Source organism: Heterodontus francisci, chromosome 35, assembly GCF_036365525.1.
Source record: "Heterodontus francisci isolate sHetFra1 chromosome 35, sHetFra1.hap1, whole genome shotgun sequence".
Taxonomy (NCBI): Eukaryota; Metazoa; Chordata; class Chondrichthyes; order Heterodontiformes; family Heterodontidae; genus Heterodontus; species Heterodontus francisci.
Genome location: NC_090405.1, coordinates 32,942,988 through 32,967,303, shown reverse-complemented (window position 1 = coordinate 32,967,303; position 24,316 = coordinate 32,942,988). Strand labels below are relative to the sequence as shown.

At 42.5% G+C, this 24,316-nt stretch overlaps 1 protein-coding gene across 10 annotated transcripts in view; it reads left to right on the top strand.

The window, feature by feature from the left end:
* Positions 1 to 24,316, top strand: part of herc1 (HECT and RLD domain containing E3 ubiquitin protein ligase family member 1) — a 295,507-nt gene that overhangs the window by 206,532 nt on the left and 64,659 nt on the right. For 7 of the 10 annotated variants that reach the window (XM_068015273.1, XM_068015276.1, XM_068015274.1 and 4 more), the window contains 10 exons: positions 2,569 to 2,621; positions 3,287 to 3,487; positions 11,498 to 11,672; positions 15,042 to 15,309; positions 16,132 to 16,345; positions 16,834 to 17,090; positions 18,693 to 18,820; positions 18,926 to 19,059; positions 19,411 to 19,611; positions 23,146 to 23,273. In XM_068015273.1, the coding sequence (XP_067871374.1) occupies positions 2,569 to 2,621; positions 3,287 to 3,487; positions 11,498 to 11,672; positions 15,042 to 15,309; positions 16,132 to 16,345; positions 16,834 to 17,090; positions 18,693 to 18,820; positions 18,926 to 19,059; positions 19,411 to 19,611; positions 23,146 to 23,273 (1,759 nt within the window). The remainder of the gene's footprint in view (positions 1 to 2,568; positions 2,622 to 3,286; positions 3,488 to 11,497; positions 11,673 to 15,041; positions 15,310 to 16,131; positions 16,346 to 16,833; positions 17,091 to 18,692; positions 18,821 to 18,925; positions 19,060 to 19,410; positions 19,612 to 23,145; positions 23,274 to 24,316) is intronic. The other 3 variants (XM_068015277.1, XM_068015275.1, XM_068015271.1) reach the window with 2 other exon arrangements.

The following is a 24,316-nucleotide window of genomic DNA, read 5'->3' as shown; positions in this document are numbered from 1 at the left end:
GTGCAAAAATCTTCAATATTTTCAAAACAAAGGATTTCACAGATTAGAATTATTTTTGGATCAGATGTGTATTTATTATTCTTCTGACTTTAGCTGAATGTATAAAGTTCTGAATAACACTTCAAAGACTGATTTTGAAAACGCACTTGTGCACAAAGCTGAAAATCATAAATACACTGGATTCCATTCCCATTTCTGCAGCCTCCTTAAGCCTCTCTACCTTCAGTTCCATGATCATAATGTATGAACCTAACCTTCAACATGCACAAACTCAAAATGAATGTCAAAGGACTCGAGGACTCCAGTGAGCTATTCCTACAAGAGAGGTATTTCACCCCCTTGAAGCATACCATGTTCATGAAGGACGAGGTGTACTAAACTCTGGCCACCTCCTGCCTTAACAAAAGGAAAGGAGTTATGTCACTGACTCTTTTCACATTCTGGGTTACCATCCTGGAGGAGTTGGCTACTCCAACCTGATATAAAGCCTATAATTGGAGGAATGTTGTCATGTTCCTTATTGTAGCATTCCACTTCCCCTCACCTCCCTGCAATTGGAAGGCAAAGTGACTGGATTGGAAACTTGCACTTTCCAGCTTCAGCATAATGACTTCCAACTGATGCACATACAGCAATTGATGCAGCATCAGTGGGCATAGATGTATGGTGAACTCGTTTTCTCAGGACTCCACCTTCTGCTTGAGCCCACACAGGATACACCTCAGAATTGATTGCATTTTTTGAAGTAACTATGCTTGAGATAGCTATAGTTATCTCTGTTGTTCCTCACTTTCCTTCTCATATATTTGCTAACCTGTTATTCCAGTCTAAACACTGGCCTCATACTTCCCCACCTATTTCCCACAGCATCCTATAAACAAAGTGCATTCACACCTTTAGTTTAGTTTAGAGATACAGCACTGAAACAGGCCCTTCGGCCCACCGAGTCTGTGCCGACCATCAACCACCCATTTATACTAATCCTACACTAATTCCATATTCCTACCACATCCCCACCTGTCCCTATATTCCCCTACCACCTACCTATACTAGGGGCAATTTATAATGGCCAATGAACCTATCAACCAGCAAGTCTTTGGCATGTGGGAGGAAACTGGAGCACCTGGAGGAAACCCACGCAGACACAGGGAGAACTTGCAAACTCCACACAGGCAGTACCCAGAATTGAACCCGGGTCGCTGGAGCTGTGAGGCTGCGGTGCTAACCACTGCGCCACTGTGCTGCGTACGATGCTGAATTGAGCAACTACCAAGGAATTCCAGCATGATATGTCATTGTTGTGAGTTATGGCAAGTGATGCATAGCAGTGGAGATCTGGAGGTAGAAGTTGGACCTCATTGCGCCTATTGTCACTGTGGGACAATTTCAGGATCCAATGTCCTGCACCTCAAGGACACATAAACGATGTCTAACTTGAAATTAGGTTGGGCTATTTTTAGGTGTTCCTAATGTATATTTTACAAATTGTGTTGCCCTAAGTGGAACAGGCATCTGGCTGCCTCCACTCTGCTTTTCCAGACGTGGAGTACTGATTCACTAATGTCCTTTAGGGAAGGAAATCTGCCAGCCTCAGCTGATCTGGCCTATATTTGACTCCAGACCCACAGCAGTATGGTTGACTCAACTGGTCTCTAAAATGGCCTAGTAAGCTACTTAGTTGTATCAAGCTGCTACAGAAAAAAGCACAGTGGGTGTACTACACCACACGGACTGCAGCAGTTCACGAAGGTGACTCCCTACCACCTTCTCAAAGGCAATTTGGGCTGGGCAGTAAATGCTGGTTTTCCCAGTGATGCTCACACCCCAAGAATGAATTTTAAAGAAAAGTGGCTTAGCACGTCAACAAAAGGGTACATTAGTGTGGAGCCAGGAGGAGCAACAGTACTTCTCCCAGCTCCAAAGAACTCCCTTGAGCCACTGCCCACAAGCAATCAGCCCTTCCATCTAGTTCTCCTCAACGCCCCTCCCTCGCCTCTGCAACATGTCTGAGGGCTGTTGGCAAGACGAGCAGCCTGGAATTGATTGCTGGCAGTGGACCAACAGCAGCTGGAGGTGTGATGGGTGCCATCAGACTGAGATGAGGTTCCAGGAAAGCTTTAAAGAAACTAATAAGGTGGATGTTAAAAATCTCTTTGCCCTAATTGAAGGAGAGTAGGAGTTCTCAAACGTTTTTCCCTTAGCCAAATAAGACCTCAAAGAAATATTGCCAAAACAGACTGGCTGGTTATTTCTCCATTTGCTGCTTCTGGGAACTTCCTGTCACTGAATAGCTGCTGAGTTTTCCCACATGACAGTAACCGCTCCTGAGGAAGAAGTAACTAATTGTGTGAAGCACCTTATGTTGTTTCAACATGATCTAAATGCAAGAAAATATTATCACAGCCTCGCCCAACCTTCTTCAGCAGCTCTGGAAATTGCATCCCCTGGAGTACATCTCGACCCACAACCAACATGTTTAAAATAACGTGATCTGTTTTGGCATATTATTTATGATTGATATTTTGATATTTCTATTATTGAAAAATTGATTATTGGTTCATTTTACAGATACAAAGGCCAGGCACCAGATCTGATAGGCAAGCAGGACAGCATATATGAAGGTATTTGCTTAACCACTGACTGTTTAAGTAACATGACCATTTAAATTGGTGAGATACTTGGCCAAATACATTTTGGTAGCGTACAGTACTGAAATTGTCATTAAGTCTAATCTTACAATAATCTCAAGGATAAATTTTTCTATCTTCCTGGTTACAACTCTAGACTGGCACCCCATGCATAAGAAAAGCATAGGGCCCACTTTTCAACACAGAAACAGGAGTAGGCCATTCATCCCCTTGAGCCTGTTTTGTCATTCAGTTCAATCATGGCTGACCTGTATCCAAACTCCATCCATCCACTTTGGTTCTATATCCGCTCATTCCCTTGACTAGCAAAAATCTATTGATCTCAGGTTTGAAATTATTAATTGAGCTAACATCTGCTTTTTGTGGGAGAGAGTTCCACACTTCTGACGTCGTTTGCATGAAGAAGTGTTTCTTAACTTCTTTCCTCTGATTTTAGCATTTGTCCCCTTGTCCTATTCTTCCCCATCAGCAGAAAAGGTTTCTCATATTTTTCTTCCCCTGAGAGAAAAGGGGAAAACACTTCACTTCCAGCCTTCCCAAGAAATGTGATGCAAGATCAGGAACTTGGGCATCAAATCAATTAAGTTCAAACATACAGTTCTGCCCTTTATTGTTATCTTTTTGTGTTACTCATGCAGAAGACTGGGACATGTTAGACGTTGATGAGGATGAGAAGCTGACTGGAGAGGAAGAGTTTGAGCTGTTAGCTGGACCCCTTGGCCTGAGTGAATGTAGAATTGTACCTGAGCCAGTACAGTTTCCTGACAGTGATCCACTGGGAGCATCTGTTGCCATGGTAACAGCAACCAACAGTATGGAAGAAACCCTCATGCAAATAGGTTGGTCCATATAATGCACTAAAATTGGAATTGATCAGATCAAATTATTAGATGCTGAAAATTGAATGTTACCAAGGCAGCTTTCACAGGAAAAATGAGTGGAATTGCAAATGTCTGAAGCATCGGTAATAAAAAGATTCAATTTATTCAATTGCTGTAGACTGTTGGTACTGAAAAATCAGTTTGTAATTAGATTAACAATATAATTCACAGTTTATAAAAAAAACAATTAATTATCTTGATTTATAATTTTTGCTCCAAGTACAAAATGGCTTTTCCTCACTTTTAGGTTCTTGTATAAAAGGAAGAAATCTGACCTTTCTTGTGCTAGCTTAGCTTAGTTTTGGTTTACAGGGAAGTGTTATGTTACTGTATTATTACCCTTCTATCACATACTTGCCTTTCAAAGCTCTTCTAAATTAAATGCCCAAAAGTAGTGTTAACATATTAGCTTCCAGTTTACCTCCATTTTTTTTGTCCTTATGTTTCCTCTTATCATTTTCTCAATTCACTGCTTTTATTTGTACAATGTATTCTTTTACTGTTGCTTTTCTGACCTTCTGTTCATTTTCTTTTGGAGTGCCGTGGTAGCGAGAGGAACTTGTGTGTTCTGAAAGAGGGCATGGGACATCAAGTGGAGCAGAGAAAATATGCATACTACGTGACCTGTCCGGGAGGGGCAGCAAGGGAGGATGAAGTTTATGGAAGAGTAGCTAATTTCTAGGTAGCAACACTTTATAAAAGCATAAGAAACAGGAGCAGGAATAGACCATACAGTCCCTTGAGCCTGCTCTGCCATTCAGCGTGACCATGGCTGATCTCCTGCCTCGGCTCCACTCTCCTGCCTGCTCCCCATATCCCTTAGAAAAATCACAAGTCCATCCATCCCAGTCTTGAATATACTCACAACAATGGAACTTTCACAACCTTCTGGAGTACAGAATTCCAAAGTTTCACAACCCTCAGTGAATAAATTTCTCCTCATCTCAATCCTACATGCTCAATTCGTTATCCTGAGGCTGTGCCCTCGTGTTCCAGATTCCCCAGCCAGGGGAAGCAACCTCTATGTCTGCCCTATCAAGCCCCTTCAGAATCTTTTTGTTTCAATGAGATCACCTCTCATTCTTCTAAACCCCAGAGAGAAGATGCCTAGTTTACTCAGCCTCATCACAGGCCAACCCTATTATTCCAGGCACCAATCTAGTGGACCTTCGCTGTACCACCTCCAACACACAAGTATATCCTTCCTCAGATATGGGGACCAAAACTGCAGTACTTGAGGTGTGGTATCACCAAAGCTCTAAACAACTATGACAAGACTGCATTATTCTTGTTCTCCAATCCCCTTGTAATAAAGGCTAACATGCCATTTGTCTTTCTAATTGCTTGCTGTACCTGCATGCTAAATTTTCTGTGTTCCTTGTACGAGTACACCCAAATGTCTCTGAACATCAACATTTAGAAGTTTCACACCTTTAGAGTCATAGAGAGATACAGCACTGAAAGAAGCCCTTCGCCCACCGAGTCTGTGCCGACCATCAACCACCCACTTACACTAATCCTTTATTCCCTACCACATCCCCACGTTCCCTCAATTCTCCTACCACCTACCTACACTAGGGGCAATTTACAATGGCCAGTATACCAGTCAACTTGCAAGTCTTTGGCTGTGGGAGGAAACCGGAGCACCCGGCGGAAACCCACTTGTTCACAGGGAGAACTTGCAAACTTCACCCAGGCAGTACCCAGAACCAGACCCGGGTCACTGGAGCTGTGAGGCTGCAGTGCTAACCACTGTGCCGGCCCCCAAAAAAATCTTATTTGCTTTGATAGTAAGAATAACTAACACTTCCCCACATTAAACTCCATCTGCCATCTTGTAGCTAACTCACAAAACCTGTCTAGATGTCTTTGCAGCCTTTTTGTGTCCTCACAGCTTACATTCCCATCTAGCTTTGTTCCATCAGCAAACTTGGATATGTTACTCTGTCTTTAATATAGATTGTGAATAGCTCATATAAAAGCTAATTCTAATGCTAAAGAAAGAAAAGAACTGACATTTATGTATTACTTTTCACGACCTCCGTGTCCTGAAGTGCTTCACAGCCAGCAAAGTACTTATTGAAGTATATCTACTGTTGTAGGGGAACACTGCAACCAATTTGCACATATCAAGGTCCCAAGAACAGCAGTGAGATAAACAACAAGATATAGGGCCAGATCTTGCTGGAAAAGTACTGAGGTGGTAATGATGCAAGCAATTAATGTGCAGATCAGCCACCAAATTCAGGGGTTTAAAAGATGTGGCATGAGTTGCAAATTTCTAGAACTTGCTGGTTAATTTACACCACTCCACCATTTGCTTCACACAAACGGCATCTCACCCTTAGCCTTCCCATTATTTTTAACAACTTGCTGGATTTGTACAGTAATTACCCATTAAACTCATTGCAGAAAGTTAGGGCTGTTAAGTAATAACACAAGTACCTTTTACAATCTGATTGTTTCTGCAGTTGCGATCAACCTCTCTGGTCCAAAAACTATGGAGGCTCATTCCTTCAGCTGATAAATTGCACTTGGACATTTTTTTTAAAAAAAAGGCAAAATGTTTAAAAATTATATATATTTTTTCTTTCAATCAATCTTACCCTCATTTTCTGTACCTCATTTGACTCTAATTCATCCTGTTTTCTTCTCTGTCATTCCTGGGTTTCTTTTTCAATTCTTAAACCTAAATGGATAAAGAGATATATCATTGGTCCCACTGTTCACTGAGGTCCCTGATGCTCCTTTGCTCTCGTCGTGCTGTTATCATCTCGCAGTTTCAGCATGTTCTGGCACAAAAATATTGAGCTGAAGGGTGCAGAGAAAAGTCTAACTGGGTGGGCCACAAGATGAACTGCTCCAGCAAGATACAGCCCAGTATATTTTAGTGATGTTGGATGGTGAACAAATTATAACAGATTACTGGGAGAACTCCCTTGTTCTTCAATTAGTGCCTTGGAACCTTTTACGCCTACCTTAGAAGGCAGACTAACTCCTCATCCAAAAGATGGCACCTCCAACAGTTCAGCACTCTCAGTTCTCGGGTATCAGTTTATGTGCTCAGATCTCTGGAGTGTAGCTTGAACGATATTCTGATTCACAGGTAGGAGTCCTACCACTGACTTCAGACTGAAAGCTACGATGCTGTTGCTTACTGGAGTTGCCTGCATTATTTGGCATAATCATAAAAGCACAGCTTGTAGTCTTATAATTCTGCTTGTATTCGTTCATGGGATGTGGACATTGCTGGCAAGCCCTTTGCCCATCCTTAGTTGTCCTTGCGAAGGTGATACAGAGCAGCTTTCTTAAGCCCCTGTTGTTGATGTGGCGAAGGTACTCCAATAGTGCTGTTGGGTAGGGATTCCAAGATTTTGACACAGCGACAATGTCGATATGTTTCCAAGTCAGATGGTGTTCCGATGAAGGGTCACTGACCCGAAACGTTAACTCTGCTTCTCTTTTCACAGATGCTGCCAGACCTGCTGAGTGGTTCCAGCATTTCTTGTTTTTATTTCAGATGGTGTGCAACTTGGGAGAGAAACTTACAGGTGGTGGTGTTTCCATTTACCTGCTACCCTTGTTCTTCTAGGCGGTAGAGGTCAGGGGTTTGGAAGGTGCTATCAACAGAACCTTGGCGAGTTGCTGCAGTGCATCCTGTAGAAAGTACACACTGCAACCATGATGCACTAATGGTGGTGGATAGGGTGTCCGTTAAGCAAGTTTCTTTGTCCTGGATGGTGCCGAGTTTCTTTTTTTTAATTCATTCATGGGATGTGGGCGTCACTGGCTGTGCCAGCATTTATTGCCCATCCCTAATTGCCCTTGAGAAGGTGATGGTGAGCTGCCTTCTTGAACTGCTGCAGTCCATGTGAGGTAGGTACACTCACAGTGCTGTTAGGAAGGGAGTTTGAGGATTTTGACCCAGTGACAGTGAAGGGACGGCGATATAGTTCCAAGTCAGGATGGTGTGTGACTTGGAGGGGAACTTGTAGATGGTGATGTTCCCATGCATCTGCTGCTCTTGTCCTTCGTGCTGGTAGAGGTCGCGGGTTTGGAAGGTGCTGTCTAAGGAGCCTTGGTGCATTGCTGCAGTGCATCTTGTAGATGGTACACACTGCTGCCACTGTGCGTCAGTGGTGGAGGGAGTGAATGTTTGTGCATGGTGTGCTGATCAAGCGGGCTGCTTTGTTCTGGATGGTGTCGAGCTTCTTGAGTGTTGTTGGAGCTGCACCCATCCAGGCAAGTGGAGAGTATTCCATAACACTCCTGACTTGTGCCTTGTAGATAGTGGACAGGCTTTGAGGAGTCAGGAGGTGAGTTACTCGCTGCAGGATTCCTAGCCTCTGACCTGCTCTTGTAGCCACGGTATTTATATGGCTACTCCAGTTCAGTGTCTGGTCAAAGGTAGCCCCTAGGATGTTGATAGGGGATTCAGCGATGGTATTGCCATTGAATGTCAAGGGGAGATGGTTAGATTCTCTCTTGTTGGAGATGGTCATTGCCTGGCACTTGTGTGGCGCAAATATTGCTTGCCACTTATCAACCCAAGTCTGGATATTATCCAGGTCTTGCTCCATTTCTACACGGACTGCTTCAGTATTTGAGGAGTCGCGAATGGTGCTGAACATTGTGCAATCATCAGCGAACATCCGCACTTTTGACCTTATGATATACGGAAGGTCATTGATGAAGCAGCTGAAGATGGTTGGGCCTAGGACACTTACCTGAGGAAGTCCTGCAGTGATGTTGGGGCTGCACTCGTCAAGGCAAGTGGAGAGTATTCCATCACACTCCTGATTTGTGCCTTTTGGGTGATGGAAAGGTTTTAGGAATTCAGGAGGTGAATCACTGCAGAATACACAGTCTCTGACCTGCTTGTGTAGCCAGGTTATTCATGTGGCTGGTCCAGTAAGGTTTCTTGTTAATGGTAATCCCCCAGGATGTTGATGGTGGGGGATTCAGTGATGGTAATATCATTTAATCACAGAATTGTTACAGAGCAGAAGGAGGCCATTTGGCCCATATTGTCTGCACCAGCTCTCTGAAAGAGCAGCTCCCTCAGTGCCATTCCCCTGCCTTCTCCCTGTAACCCTGCACATTCTTCCTTTTCATATAACTGTCTATTTCCCTTTTGAATGCTTCAATTGAACCTGCCTCCACCACGTTCTCAGGCAGCGCATTCCAGACTTTAACCACTCACTGTGTGAAAAAGTTTTTCCTCATCTCAGTTTTGCTTTTCTTACCAAATACTTTAAATCTGTGCCCTCTCATTCTCAATCCTTTCATGAGTGGGAACAATTTCTCGCTATCTACTCTGTCCAGGCCCCTCCTGATTTGAATACCCCTATCAAATCACCTCTCTGCCTTGTCTTCAAGGAAAACAGTCCTAACTTCTCCGATCTGTCTTCATAACTGAAATTCCTCATCCCTGGAACCATTCTCCTGAATCTTTCCTGTACTGTGTCCAATGCCCTCACGTCTTTCCTAAAGTGCAGCTCCTAGAATTAGACGCAGTACTCCAGCTGAGGCCGACCTAATGTCTTATACAAGTTCAACATAAATTCCTTGCTCTTGTACTCTATGCTCCTATTAATAAAGCCCAGGATACTGTATGCTTTATTAACCGCTCTCTCAACCTGTCCTGCCACCTTCAATGACTTATGCACATATACACCTTGGTCCCTCTGCTTCTGCACCCCCTTTAGCATTGTACCCTTTATTCTATATTGTCTCTCCATGTTCTTCTTACCAAAATGAATCACTTCACATTTCTCTGCATTGAACTTCATCTGCCACCTGTCTGCCCATTCCATCAACTTGTCTATGCCCTTATGGAGAGGTGATCAGACTGTCTTGTTGGAGATGGTCATTGTCTGGCACTTCTGTGGTGTGAATGTTACTTGCCACATATCCACCCAAACCAGAATGTTGCTGAGGTTTTGCTGCATGGGGACACAGACTGCTTCATTATCTGAGTTGCAACTGGAACTGAACACTGTGTGATCATCAATGAGCATCCCCACATCTGACCACCTGATGAAGGGAAGGTCATTGAAGCAGCTGAAGATGGATGGTTGGGCCTAGAACACTGCTCTAAGCTGCATTGATGTCCTGGGGCTGAGATAATTGGCCTCCAATAACAACAACCATGTTTCTTTGTGCTAGGTATGACTCCAACCAATGGACAGTCCCCCCCGCCCCCCCATTCCCAATTACTCCAGTTTCGTTAGGGCTCCACAATGCCCCAAATGCAGTCAACTGCTGTCTTGATATCCGGGGCAGCCAATCTCACCTCCCCTCTTTAATTCAGCTCTTTTGTCCATGTTTAGATTAAGGCTGTAATGTGAAACTGAGTGGCCCTGGTGGAACCCAAACTGAGCATTGGTGAGCAGGTTATTGATGGGTTAGTGCTGTTTGATTCCACTGCTATGTCCAGACTGGCCAAGAGAGTGTGGGAAAATGGCGCACTGACAAGGAACACAAAAGTCCAAGTGTATCAGGCCTGTGTCCTCAGTACCTTGCTCTATGGCAGCGAGGCCTGGACAACGTATGTCAGCCAAGAGCGACGTCTCAATTCATTCCATCTTCGCTGCCTCCGGAGAATACTTGGCATCAGGTGGCAGGACCATATCTCCAACACAGAAGTCCTCGAGGCGGCCAACATCCCCAGCATATACACCCTACTGAGCCAGCGGCGCTTGAGATGGCTTGGCCATGTGAGCCGCATGGAAGATGGCAGGATCCCCAAAGACACATTGTACAGCGAGCTCGCCACTGGTATCAGACCCACCGGCCGTCCATGTCTCCGCTTTAAAGACGTCTGCAAACGCGACATGAAATCCTGTGACATTGATCACAAGTCATGGGAGTCAGTTGCCAGCGTCCGCCAGAGCTGGCGGGCAGCCATAAAGACTGGGCTAATGTGTGGCAAGTCGAAGAGACTTAGTAGTTGGCAGGAAAAAAGACAGAGGCGCAAGGGGAGAGCCAACTGTGTAACAGCCCCGACAAACAAATTTTTCTGCAGCACCTGTGGAAGAGCCTGTCACTCTAGAATTGGCCTTTATAGCCACTCCAGGCGCTGCTTCACAAACCACTGACCACCTCCAGGCGCTTATCCATTGTCTCTCGAGATAAGGAGGCCAAAGAAGAGAAGAAGTAGTGCTGTTTGATAGCAGTGTCAACAACCCCTTCCATCACTTTGCTGATTGAGAGTAGACTGATGGGACATTAATTGGCCAGATTGGATTTGTCCTGCTTTTTGTAAATAGACATGATTAAATCTGCTCATCTTTATCCCATAGAAAACAGATCCCTGCATTTCAAATTGAGTGTTACAAGGTATGAAAGCTGAAAATATGTAAAAGATAAAAGCAGTCAGTCATCTGCTCGAACTGAGATGATGCCATAGGTGGGAAACTATAGTTATGAGGAAATATTTGGGTAATAGTGCGACACTTGCTGGAGCAGAGAAGGTTCAGTTGAGATTTCAAAACTATGAAAGGTTCTGATAGTCTTGTATTATTCACTGTTGTTCCTGAGTGACAGAGGGTCAGCTGTTTAAAATAGTCACTGAGAATGAGGAGAGAGGTTACAGAAATTTCTTTATGCAAAGAATTGTTAGAAAATGGAATATTTTGCTACAGGGAGCAGTTGCTGCATCTACTAAAGGGAGAGTCGATAAATATTTAAACCAGAGGAAGTTACAGGGCCTTTGGGAGATAGCAGGATTTGTTTTAGATTGATTTAGCAAAGAGCTGGCACAGACACAGTGGGTTTAAGTGGCTTCCTTCTGTGCTATAAACTTTTATGATTCTAACTCTTACTCTTGCAGCTTATTGCCTCCTGTCGTCTTCTATATTGTCGTGTTTTCTACTCTTCCACCCTCCTTCACCCATGTCATATGTCTGCCCCTTTTTCTGCTCCTTTTCTCACACAGTAACACTATAACTTGAATGTTCTGTCAAGGTTGCCTTGGATCTGTCGATAAATGTTCATCTGGTAGAGTGACACTTGGAGAACAAGCAGCTGCCCTGCACAGCCCACATGACCGAGTTATGGCCTTGAGGAGAGTGACAGCAGCAGCACAGGTCCTTCTAGCAAGGACCATGGTGATGAGAGCTCTTTCGCTGCTATCTGTCAGGTAAAAATCCCTTTTTAAATTATTATTTCATGCCCAAGTAGCTATAAAAACAAAGAATAGGCTAGGATGGTTAAAACAGTTCGTTTTTCTTCTTTGCAATGAAGTTTTTTTTTAAAAAAATTCTGTTTAACTCGAGAGATTTCTTTTCAGTGTAGTTTTGATATTGGCTGCTTGAAATCCTGCTCAGAGTGCAGAAAGAAGTTCCATATGGTCAACAGTCAGTGAGTGCACCCTTGTATTCACTATGTCCGTCAATGTTGTTTCCTGTATTTGGTGAAATATTGGAGTTAGAAGGCTCCAAGATGCTTCCACCAGATAAGCAGAGGGTTATTTCATATAGCTAACATTCAGCATAAATAGCCTTTGATGGATTTCTTGGCTGTTGGCAGACTTGATTCTTAGCCAAGTCTCCCAATTACTCAAAATTGAAGCCTTAATTGCCACACAAAATCTCAATTGAAAGGGTCTAAGATGTTGAAATGGAAGTGAAAACATTATCTTCTCAGACAGAAACTGAGATTGATCCCATTTCCAGTAAGGTGCCAAATTAAAAAGTACTAACAACCAGGTGTAGTATGTGTCAATTTAATAACTATTTCAGTTTTACACCTTCCACAAACAAAGAAATCAATTGAAGAGCTTCCCTTTTATCTCTAGTTTCAAGAATGAAGCATGGGAAGTTAATCTGAACAGCAGCTGTGATATTTGAATACAGCTTGAGTAAAACCCACATATCCACTGGTTAAATTCCTGTACTGATTTGACCTAAAGAACTGCTATGCTTGTGCCTCTTTTGCCTTTTGAGTAGTGTCTGAACACCACACTCTCATGAATTGAATGGCTGTATCCCATCTACCATGAGGGTAGACATGAACAATTTTTGATCATTTAAGAGCTTAAAATGGATTCCTCGTGCCTCCTAATTCACCCCAACAAAGAAAAAAAATAAACTGAGCTTAATTTTGTGGATTTATGGAACCAAGAAAATCCATGACCCAGATAGTTAATTGTTTCTTATAAATCTCAGCTATACAGCGGCTTCTTAAATATCTGGTAATCAGTGGGAATGGTTAAATGGCATTTCATCTATTTTTCATAAGTGTTTCTTCAGCTGACTTGACAAATGTTAGCATTCAATATATAGGTAGAAAACTTCAAAATATTTTAAAATTCAAAATATTGTCAAGCAGCTCTGATCTTTGATAGTTGTGTTCTTTGTGTATCAAACGTCAACCTATGAGCCACCCTTGTCCATGGAGAATACTACTTTACTATGATCCTGCTGCTTTATAAAGGATGTGAATTGTGAAGAAAGGTACATTGCCTATCAGTAGGATAGTCTTCATTCTTTGAATGGAAAGCTTCCACTAACCTGAGCTTGACAATTTCCGGCTGAAAGTTTTGGTGTATAGTTAACTTACAAAGCAGTGATGTAATTTTGATTCTTATGTTGCTGTACTTCGCCAAATCTCACTTTGTTTCCCAGAAATAAAGATGTAATGTTCAGGAAAGGGTGTACCTTCTTAATTAGCATGGAGTGGGGCTGGCAGTGGGACCAGGCTTAGACATAGCAGTGAAACCTGGAATGTATTGGCATAGTCATGTATTAAATCTGGGGATGAATACTTCTGCTAACCAAAATTTATTATGCAGAATGTTTTCCCTCTAAGAGAATCACCTGCAGTGGTTTCTCTTCCTGCTCCCACACAGTTACCTCTGGTGTTCCCTCAGGATCTATCCTTGGCCCCCTCCTATTTCTCCTCTACATGCTGCCCCTCAGCAATATCATCAGAAATCACAGCGTCAGTTTTTCCACATGCACACTCTATCTTACCACCACCTCTCTTGACCTCTTCACTGTCTGTAAATCGTCAGGCTGCCTGTCTGACATCCAGTACTGGATGAGCAGAAATTCCCTCCAACAAAGCATCGGGAGGACTGAAGACGTGGTCTGGTTCCTGCCATCCCTCTCCCTGGCAACTGTCTGAGGCTGAACCATTCTGTTCAAAACCTTGGCACATTTGACATGAGATGAACTTCTGACCATATCTTTGTCGGCAAGACTGCCTTTCCACCTAGGTAGCATTGGTCGAGTCTACCCATGCCTAGCTCATCTGCTACTGAAACTCTCATCCATGCTCTTGTTATCTCTAGACTTGACTATTATAACTCTTGGCTGCCTTCCAACATTCTATTCTCTAAAATTTAAGGTCATTCAAAACTCTGCTGTCTATGTCCTGTTCACCCATCACCCCTGTGCTCCCGTGTAACATTGGCTCCCGGTTAAGCGACACCTCGATTTTTAAAAATTCTCTTCCTTCTTCTCAAATCCTTCCATGGCCTTGCCCCTCCCTGTCTCTGTAATCTCCTCCAGCCCCACAACCCTGCGAGATATCTGTGCTCCTCCAATTCTGGCCTGTAGAGCATCCCATTTTTAATTGCTCCACCATTGACAGCTGTACCTTCAGCTGTCAAGGCCCTAAGCTCTGGAATTCCCTTCCAAAACCTCGTCTCTCCCATCTCTTTCCTCCTTTAAGATGCCCCTTAAAATCTATCTCTTTGCCATGCTCCTGTGAAGCATCTTAACGGCACTATATAAATACAAACTGTTAGACTCCACAACATGGAGGAAAACCTTGACTTTGGGGTTTACTGACCAAAACTCTGCACATCCCCCTCTCCACTTACCAAACCTTCCCCTCAGGGCCAAGGTCCCACAAATTGTTCAAATAAGGGCCCCTTCTGGGGCAATTTTAACACACAAAAATGGGTGGGTTGGGTTCAGCTTAGATGCCAAAACTTTTAAAAATCCGAACTTGAACCCAATCTGCTCATTTCCATATTTTACGGAGTTAGGACAAATGACGTGCAGCCAACCCACTCCTGAAGGCGGTTTAGCAATAGAAATATTTTAATGAGGCTTGTAGCCTCTGATTTAACCTGTTCTGTAGGTTTTACAGTGGGCAGCTGGGTTTCCCAGGCTTTGCGGGGGAAATCTGGCAACTGAAACGAGGCGAGGATAGCTTCAGGGAAGAAGGTAAGTGCCTTCCCTGTAGGCGAGGAATAGCAGGAGTACTTCTCCCAGCCCCCCAAGCACTCCCCACCAAAACACTATACAAAGACCCTGGGTTCAGGGATTGGACCTACCTTGTCTTGCGGCCTGCTTTTCAAGTGTTCCCCACCCGATTGGAAGCCAGTCCTTTCAATTAGACTGACTTCCAGACAGGAAATCTATCAGGGCCAAAAGACACACTGTGATTAAGAATTATGTCTTGTATAAGATTCTGAGAGGGGTATGGATAAATCTTTTTGTTCTTGACAGCTGTTGCTGGCATCTCACTCGTGTGTTCTTCCCTTTGTTACTTCCAGTGGTTCAAGTTGCAGTCTGGCAGCAGGTTTGGAGTCCTTGGGATTGACTGATATCAAGACCCTGGTTCGGTTGATGTGTCTGGCTGCAGCAGGTAGAGCAGGTCTCTCCCCGAGTCTAAGTACCACCTGCACTTCAGATCGTCCTCGTGGAGTTCATAGCAAAGTCAACAAGCCAATTTCCTGCCTGGCCTACCTGAGCACTGCAGTGGGCTGTTTAGCTTCTAATAGTCCAAGTGCTGCAAAGCTACTTGTTCAGCTGTGCACGCAGGTAATATCTGCAAACTATAATTAATGTTGGTAGAGCCTGATGAAAAAAAGACTTGTTTGTATGGCATGCTTCACAACCTCAGAACATCCCTAAGTGCTTTATAGTCGATATGTACTTTTGAAATGTAGACATACCTGTTTCAGTAAAGCAGGCGACTTGAGGCCATGCTACATGCAATGTTTTTTTCCCCATAACTTTGATTTCTATCTTGCCTTCCGAAGGAGATGTTGCTTAGCCTCCATTCAGCACCTGTCCACAGCAGGATGGTGAGATCAGCCACTCTTTGTGGGAGCTTATGAGGCTGTACCTCTGTCCCATCACTCTACCACAAAACACATTGCTCCAGGAATCTGCAATGCCATACCCTTTGTGTGTGCATGCATGTGTTCTGAATTAATGGGCGGGATTTTAACTCACTCAAAACCCATTCGTTTAGAGTTTAAATCGGGCCTAATGTTTCAAATTGGGAGTGGTACTTTTTTAGGTAACAGGCAGAAAGCAACTTTTCACTTTTTGAGAATGGTTAAAATAATGTTGACTTATTAGTGCATTATTTTAAGCTGATACCAAGGATCAAAAGTGAAAAGGTCTTCCAATAAAACCTACTCTTCACTGGTCTTTGGTCAGTTGTCAACTTGAAGAGAAGACTTATTTTTTGAGTTGGATTTTTTAAAAAGATATTCACTCAGCAGTGAAATCTGTATTGTGCCTAGTATAACTACAGCACACTGCTTTTCATACCATCTGTGGTTGAGAAATAGAAAAAGAGGGAGTTGTCCAGTATTGTGGGACAAAAACTATCATCTTTCCGTGTCTTCGCAGAACTTGATCTCAGCAGCAACAGGTATGAATCTCACGACCATAGATGATCCCATTCAGAGAAAATTTCTACCCAGTTTCCTTAGAGGTATTGCTGAGGAAAATAAACTTGTGACGTCTCCAAACTTTGTTGTAACTCAAGCACTAGTGGCATTGCTAGCTGACAAGGGTGCCAAACTGAGACCAACCTATGACAAGGCAGAGATGGAAAAAAGAGGTATGTGCTATCTTTAAAGTTGTCATGTAGGTCTTGAAGATGAATGCAATGTGTACTGTACTAGTTATAATGAGCTCTATTTGAACACTGATATTTTAACCCTCGAAGCTAAATAAAATTATTGACTTTGAGCTAAATTGCTTGCATAGTGTTTTCATCCATAATAGCTTTGCCAACACCCTTTTTTTTGTTATGCACTTTATCTACATACTGAGACAATGACCAGTGGGTCAAAACTTTACATCTGATTTACTTTATTTTGCTGGACATATATTTTACTTTTTTTTTTGCTAATTTGAAGATTTTAAAAATAATGACCTTAATTTTAAAAAGGCTCTTTTTTATAATTTTATAATTCAACATTTTATTAAAGTATTTTGAATAATCAGTTATATGACACTTTGTAGCAAGGTGAGTGCAATACCATCGCTTTGTTGTTTTCCTGACCATCATTTACTGGGGATTGTCTCACTGTTTTGTTTAAGCAGGTTTTATTGCCCATTTGTATGCCCATCCTTCCTATGATCCTTCTGCTGTAGGCCCTCTGGAACTGGCTAATGCCTTAGCAGCTTGCTGCCTCTCATCTAGACTGTCTTCCCAGCACAGACAGTGGGCTGCTCAGCAGCTTGTTCGGACTCTTGCAGCACACGATCGTGACAACCAGAGCAGACCACAGACTTATGCTGATATGTCTGGGGATCTACGCAAATGTTCATTCATCAAGCTTGAAGCACATCAGAATAGGGTAAGAAATATGCTTTCACACCTGTAAGTATCAACTGAAAGATTTTTTTCTTTAGATACAAAATGTAGCTCATGATAAAGTAGTTGGAAGTAAAGGATCTCAGCACTGCCATTTTTTGGCTTTTAATACCTCGTGTGAATTTAGCGAGTTCTTGAACATGAGTTGTTTGGAAGTGAACTGTTGTGACTCTTGGTGGGAAGGTCAGGAAAGATTCTGGCATTTACCATCATGGCCGCCTTGAGTTGCAGTCAGTCATTGGGTGCATGCTTGCTTTTATATAGCACATATCTTGACCTCGGGATATCCCAAAATGCTTTATAGCCGATGAAGTACTTTTTAAAAAAAATAAAATGTAGTTCCTGTAATCAGATGAACTTCAATAAATCTCTACTTTCCTTATGTTCTTGCACCTCCTTGTTATCATTGTATACCTCAAGCTGCTATAGTGTGCTGAAACCAATGGAGAAGTTCTGATTCTTTTTCTTCGTCTCCCCCCCCCCCCCCCCCCCCCAAACCATCATTAAATTTCTACAGGACTGCAATGTAAGGCACCCTAATTGAGACAAACAAAGCATTTTAAATGAGTGATCTCATGCTGGATGGGAATGGGACAGGAAGATTAGTTGGTCTGTGCCTCGTTATTGCCTTGATTTCAGTAGAAAGAAAGTTGCATTTATATAGCACTTTTGATGACCACTGGACGCCCCAAAATGCTTTACAGCCAATGAAGTACTTTTTGAAGTGTCGTCCCTGTTATGTAGGAATCGCAGCAGCCAATTTGCAGCAAGCTTCCACAAACAGCAATGTGATAATGACCAGATAATGTTTTTGTGATGTTGATTGAGGGACAAATATTGGTCAGAACACTGGGGATAACTCCCCTGCTGCTCTTCGAAATAGTGCCATGGAATCTTTTATGCCCACCTGAGAGGGTAGACGGAGCCTGATTTAACGTCTTATCCGAAAAGACGGCACCTCCGATTGTGTAGCTCTCATGCAGTACTGCACTGGAGTGTCAACCTAGATCAGGTCCCTGGAGTGGGACTTGAACCTGCAACCTTCTGACTCTGACAAGAGTGCTACCAACTGACCCACAGCTGACATTGTAAATAACTTTTGGATGTCTAAGGCATCACCAGCTGAAAGCCAGTCCAAAATCTTGCATAGATTGTGTGAAACAGGCAGAGAGATGGCAAGTTCATGGTTCACTTTTTTTTCTAGTCATTGCTTACCCTGTGCCTGCCAACAGAAATGATTTAGCCAGGATGAACTTCCACCCTCGTTTTTGATGTTCCTTGAGCTAGGTACTCGGGTAGCAGTACAGTTAAGGTGGGGTGGTAGTCTGTCTCTATAGACCTCCCTCTCAATCTTTGGATCCTGCATGTCTTGGAATGGACCAGGTTTATTAAAGTTGTAAATATAATACCTGCTATACTGAATATACAGTTGAATGCTATATGAAACTTGGTGCTCCCAGATGCATTGTTAGCTTTAATGGGATTGCATTATAAATAACAAAGTTACAAATACGTTAAGCCCAAGTGTTCTAATTGCTTTGATGTAAACACATATCTAAAGTAGTTTTTTTTTGTTTCTTTAAAGGTGAGCACATGTGAATGGTGCAATAAAAAAGGCCTCCTAGCAACAAGTGGCAATGATGGGACTGTTAGAGTGTGGAGTGTCACTAAAACCCATTACACTTTGCAACAAACATGTGTCTTCAACAAATCGTGAGTAGCATTTTTCTAATTGGCATCTGGATTATTTGCAGTTAACAAACATAATGCATTGAATTTCCAGAAGTAATGATGAAAATTGCATTTTTTTTTAAATAGAGAAATTATTTCAGAAGACTTGGGCAGTCTGGGTTCTCCTTGTGACCCAAATTTGTCTCTAATTTGTTGGAGTGTTAGTGGCAAATATATTGCAGCAGCACTAGAAAAGGTGGTGAACATCTGGCAAGTCACGGGTATGACCCCTAATATTTTTATACTTCATAAAGCAGAATTCGTAAAGTTATTCATTTTGATTCAGAATGTAAGATATGAGTAATGTAGGAAAGCTCTGCAAAGAGCATGCTGTCTCCATGATTCATTTAATATCAAACAGCTTTGCAAGCAATGTAAATTCATTTGACATTCAAGGCTCCATTTTCCAAGTTTGCATCTCTGCCTTGTCAGAGATTTAGGCATATGCTACCCACTGTTGCATTTGAAATGGAATGTGGCAGCCTGTGCACAAATTTCCAACATGTACTCTTTGACCGAAACACAAACTCAGAAAATTATTCTCAAAGTAAAGCATTTTTGTCTTTTTATAGGAGGCAAAGGGCTTTTAGACATACAACCACACTGGGTTTCTGCTCTTGCCTGGCCTGAAGAAGGTCCAGTGGCAAGCTGGGCTGGTGACACTTTAGAAGTTCTACTTGTAGGACGAATGGATGGATCTTTAGGACTCATTGAGGTAGTGGATTCGTCTACCATGCACCGACTTGAACTTGAACACTGCTACAGAAAAGATGGTAAATTTTGTCTTTATTTTGCCTTAATTTATCAATTGCTCTGTTCAATTTATAATTTTCATCTATACTGGGATGCTGGCCCTCCTGCAGAACATTAAGTCACACTGGTTATATCCTCAGTTCTGTCATTTAATAGCCACCTATTGGGCAATGCCTTAAAATAGACTTCCGTTGTATCTCCATTATTTAAAGTTTTTGTTGTAAGTTAACTGATCAGGAAAACATGCAATTATATAAAAGCAAAATACTGCAAATGCTGGAAATCTGAACCACAAACAAGAAATGCTGGAAACATTCAGCAGGTTTGGCAGCATCTGTGGAGAGAGAAGCAGAGTTAACGTTTCATGTCAGTGACCATTCTTCAGAATGATTATTTCCTGCTGAGTATTTCCAGCATTTCTTGTTTGTGGTTGAGGAAAACATTCAAACTGTAGGGAAAAGAGTTTCGTAAGGTTTTTCTATATTTGTTCAAGTCTAATGTGCTTCTTAATCCTCCTAGGCCTGTAACAGTTCTAGTTCAGCCAGTTAGTCCTTGGCTTCTGCCAAATGTCAGCTCTGAATTTTAACATTTGAGTTAAATATCCTGGATCATACTCGCCCACAATTCAGTTTGTCATTCCCCAAATTTTGTTTGATAACAATCCTGTGAAGTGCCTTGGGACATTTTACTATGTTCAGGGTGCTACATTAAAAGTTTTTTTTCATCAGTGAATATTAATGATAAAGTTGCGGTTACTACATACTTAACAAGTGGGATCTGTACAGCTATTTGACCTGGTCAAAGGCTAGCCCAACAAACGGGATGGACAAAATAAGCCTTGTGTGCTCTCTCCACAACATATTTTACTAGCTCGAAGAGGAGTGGCAGTGGGACAAACTTCCTAGAAGATGAGGACTTACTCATGGTAATGGGGAATGACCAAATGAAGGTGCAATGTCCAGACAGAAGTTGTCCAGGGAGGCTCAAATGGTCACCTTGAAATATGAACATACGAATTAGGAGCAGGAGTAAGCCACTCAGCCCCTCAAGCTTGCTCTGCCATTCAATAAGTTCATGGCTGAACTGATTTCTCCACATTATCACCTACCCCCGACAATCTTTCACCCCCTTGCTTATCAAGAATCTATCTGCTTCTATCTTAAACATATTCAAAGACTCTGCTTCCACTGCCTTTTGAGGAAGAGAGTTCCAAAGACTCATGACCTGCTGAGAGAGAAAATTTCTCCTCATCTCTGTCTTAAATGGGCGACCCCTTATTTTTAAACAGTGGCCCCTAGTTCGAGATTCTCCCACAAGGGGAAACATCCTTTCCACATCCAAACTGTCAAGACCCCTCAGGATCTTGTATGTTTCAATCAAGTAGCCTCTTCTAAATTCCAGCAGATACAAGCCTAGCCTGTCTGATCTTTCCTCATCAGATAGCCCACTCATTGCAGCTATCAGTCTAGTAAACCTTATTTGAACTGCTTCCAATGCATTTACATCCTTATATCAGTCACATGGCTTTTAAATCTCAGCAGCCTGTTCTAGAGAGGCCCTTGCACCTTATCCTGCCAATCACTTCATATCTGTGACTTCTGGTTCTTGACCTATCTGCCAATGGGCCCGATTTCTCTCTATCTACTCCTCCTGATTTTGAACACCGCTATCAAATCTCCTCTCAACCTTCTCTAAGGAGAACAACCCCAGCTTCTCCAACCTATCCATGTAACTGAAGTCCCATATCGCTGCAACCTTTCTTGTAAAGCTTTTCTGCACCCTCTCAAAGACTTTCACATCCTTCCTAAAAAGCAGTGCCTAGAATTGAGCACAATACTTCAGTTGAGGTGAAACAAATGTTTAATAAAGGTTCATCATAACTTCAGGGGAGCTGAACGTTTCATTAACTCTATTTCCCTCTCCATAGATGCTGCCAACTGCTGAGTATTTCCATCATTTTCTGTTTTTATTTCAGATTTCCAGAATCTGCTGTATTTTGCTTTTGTTTCATCGTAAGTTCCTTGCCTTTGTACTTTATGCCTCTATTTATATATAAAGCCCAGGATCCTGTATGCCTTTTGAGCTTTCTCAACCTGTGCTGCCACCTTCAACAATTTGTTCATCTATACCTCCAGATCTCTGTTTCTGCACATCCTTTAGAATTGTACCCTTTAGTTTATATTTTCTCGTTCTTCCTACCAAAATGTATCACTCCACACTACTTTATTTTAAATTTAATCTACCACATGTCTGCCTATTCCACCAGCCTGTCTATGTCCTGTTGAGGTCTTTCACTATCCTCCTGACAGTTCACAATACTTACCAGTTTTGAGTCATCTTAAAATTTTTTAATTGTGCCTGAGTAATAAACTTCCTGATATATATGGCAAAACCACTCATTGGAGCCATCAGGAAAAAATACTTTTTTAACCTTCATAGCTTTTGCCCTATGGTTCATATACCACATATTGTGATTTTATTACTATCTGATGAATGTCTTGTGTATTGAAATTAAACTGGAATATGTAAGTACTCTCACAAGGAATCCTGCGGCGAGTAACTCGCCTCCTGACTCCCCAAAGCCTGTCCACCATCTACAAGGCACAAGTCAGGAGTGTGATGGAATACTCTCCACTTGCCTGGATGGGTGCCGCTCCAACAACACTCAAGAAGCTCGACATCATCCAGGACAAAGCAGCCCGCTTGATTGGCACCCCATCTACAAACATTCACTCCCTTCACCACTGACACACAGGGGTACACCTTATGTACTATCTACAAGATGCATTGCAGCAATGCACCAAGACTCCTTAGACAGCACCTTCCTGACCTGCGACCTCTACCACCTAGCAGGACAAGGGCGGCAGATGTGTGGGAAGTTTCACTCCAAGCCACACACCATCCTGACTTGGAACTATATCACCGTTCCTTCACTGTCGCTGGGTCAAAATCCTGGAACTCCCTCCCTAACAGCACTGTGGATGTATCTACCCCATGTGGACTGCTGTGGTTCAAGAAGGCAGCTTATCACCACCACCTCCAGGGCAATTAGGGATGGGCAATAAATGCTTCCCTAGCCAGCGAAGCCCACATCCCATGAACGAATTTGAAAAAAGGTTCAAGTATCTACCTGGTGCTTCAGGAAATGAGAGCTCTGGGTCTAGCCTAGAAAAGAAGCTATAAGCCAGCATGACTGTGGAATGGTCACCTTAATAACATGTTACTGTTTAAAAAGGCAATATTTCCAAGAACGCTCTTTCACTCCATGGGTTGGGGATATCTCTTTTTTTTTAACATGTGGAAGTTGAATTTCATTCAAAGAATGCAGAAGGTCTAAGTATGCAATTACCATTTATAAAAAAAAAAGTTGGTCTTTTAATTCTGACTAATTACACGCTTTTGTTGCTTGTTCTTTGCTTAATTATATTTGCAGATTTGAAGATTCCCATTTGGCTCTTGATTACATATTCAAGAGCTGTTATAGAATATCATATGGTCACCTGTTTAACTGTATGAGATATCTTGTTTTCACAATTACTGTTTGCTGCCTCTAGTTGCTGTGATGGCCATTGCTTGGTATAGTGAAGATAAACCATTTGCAGTGGGATATGCAGATGGGAAAATGCTGATTGGCACAAAAGAGCCTCTGGAGAAAGGAACCATTATGATTGATGCATACAAGGTAGGTTAAAATCAGAAATAATCCTTAGGCTGTACTGTAATTCCACACTGCAGCAGCCAGCTTTTCTTCACCTCCTGCCCCTTCTCAGAGTCTACCCTTCCTCTCTGAGATCATTATGGTGATTCGTCAAATTCTCTAATAGGCTGCAAATTGTGTGTCTGGGCTGATGCATGTTTCAACTGATGTGGGTGGTATAGAGGTGTCAGTAATGGTCTTGCAGTTTCCTCCGTTTGGGATTAATACAAATGGCAGATGAAGGGAATGAATGGAAATGTTGGAAAAAGTAAGAGACACAAATCCCGGTGGCAACACAAGGGACCCAAAGAAAACTCTTACATGGCTGTGTTAATATCAGAGGAAGGCCAATGAAAAGATAAATTGACAACTGTTATCAATATCTTAAGCGGTGGGGGATGAAAGTCATGGAGGTATAAATAACCTTTTTTTCATGGGAGGAAGGGGAAGGAGGTTAGTGTTTCTTTGATGTGAGAAGATTCAAAAGGTGGTGTGGGGCGAGGGTGGAGGAAGACTGGATTGATGGGCCAGATGGCCTTTTATTACTCCAGGCTTTGTTCTTGATACTGGATTGCCTGTGATGTCACACACGCACACTAAGTTATGGGATGTGATTTTATAAGGACCAGAACACTACCATGTAATGAACAATGTGGTTTTCTGCTGCTACATTGGAGCTGTGTGTGACCTGGATGCCTCATTAAGTCCACAGTCTAAATGCTGTTATGAGCAGATCCTGAGATCAGTTAGAGGGTAGTTATTTTTGTTCACTAGCTACAAAAATACCTGGTTGTTCCTCAGGTCTGAGTGTGTTACCAGTGCACACCAAGAGCATATCAGCATACTGGATGACGAGTATAATGCAGCCATTAAATAGCCTGATTGTCGATCCGCTTTGGTGGATGGGAAATCGGACGGACAGTGTAACGGGCTTGTTATCCTGTCCATTAACACCCTCTCTGCACTAACGCTTTGTCTTTCAGCACACCACTAACATACCCGTTTGCCTTTGCTCCATGATCTTCTGG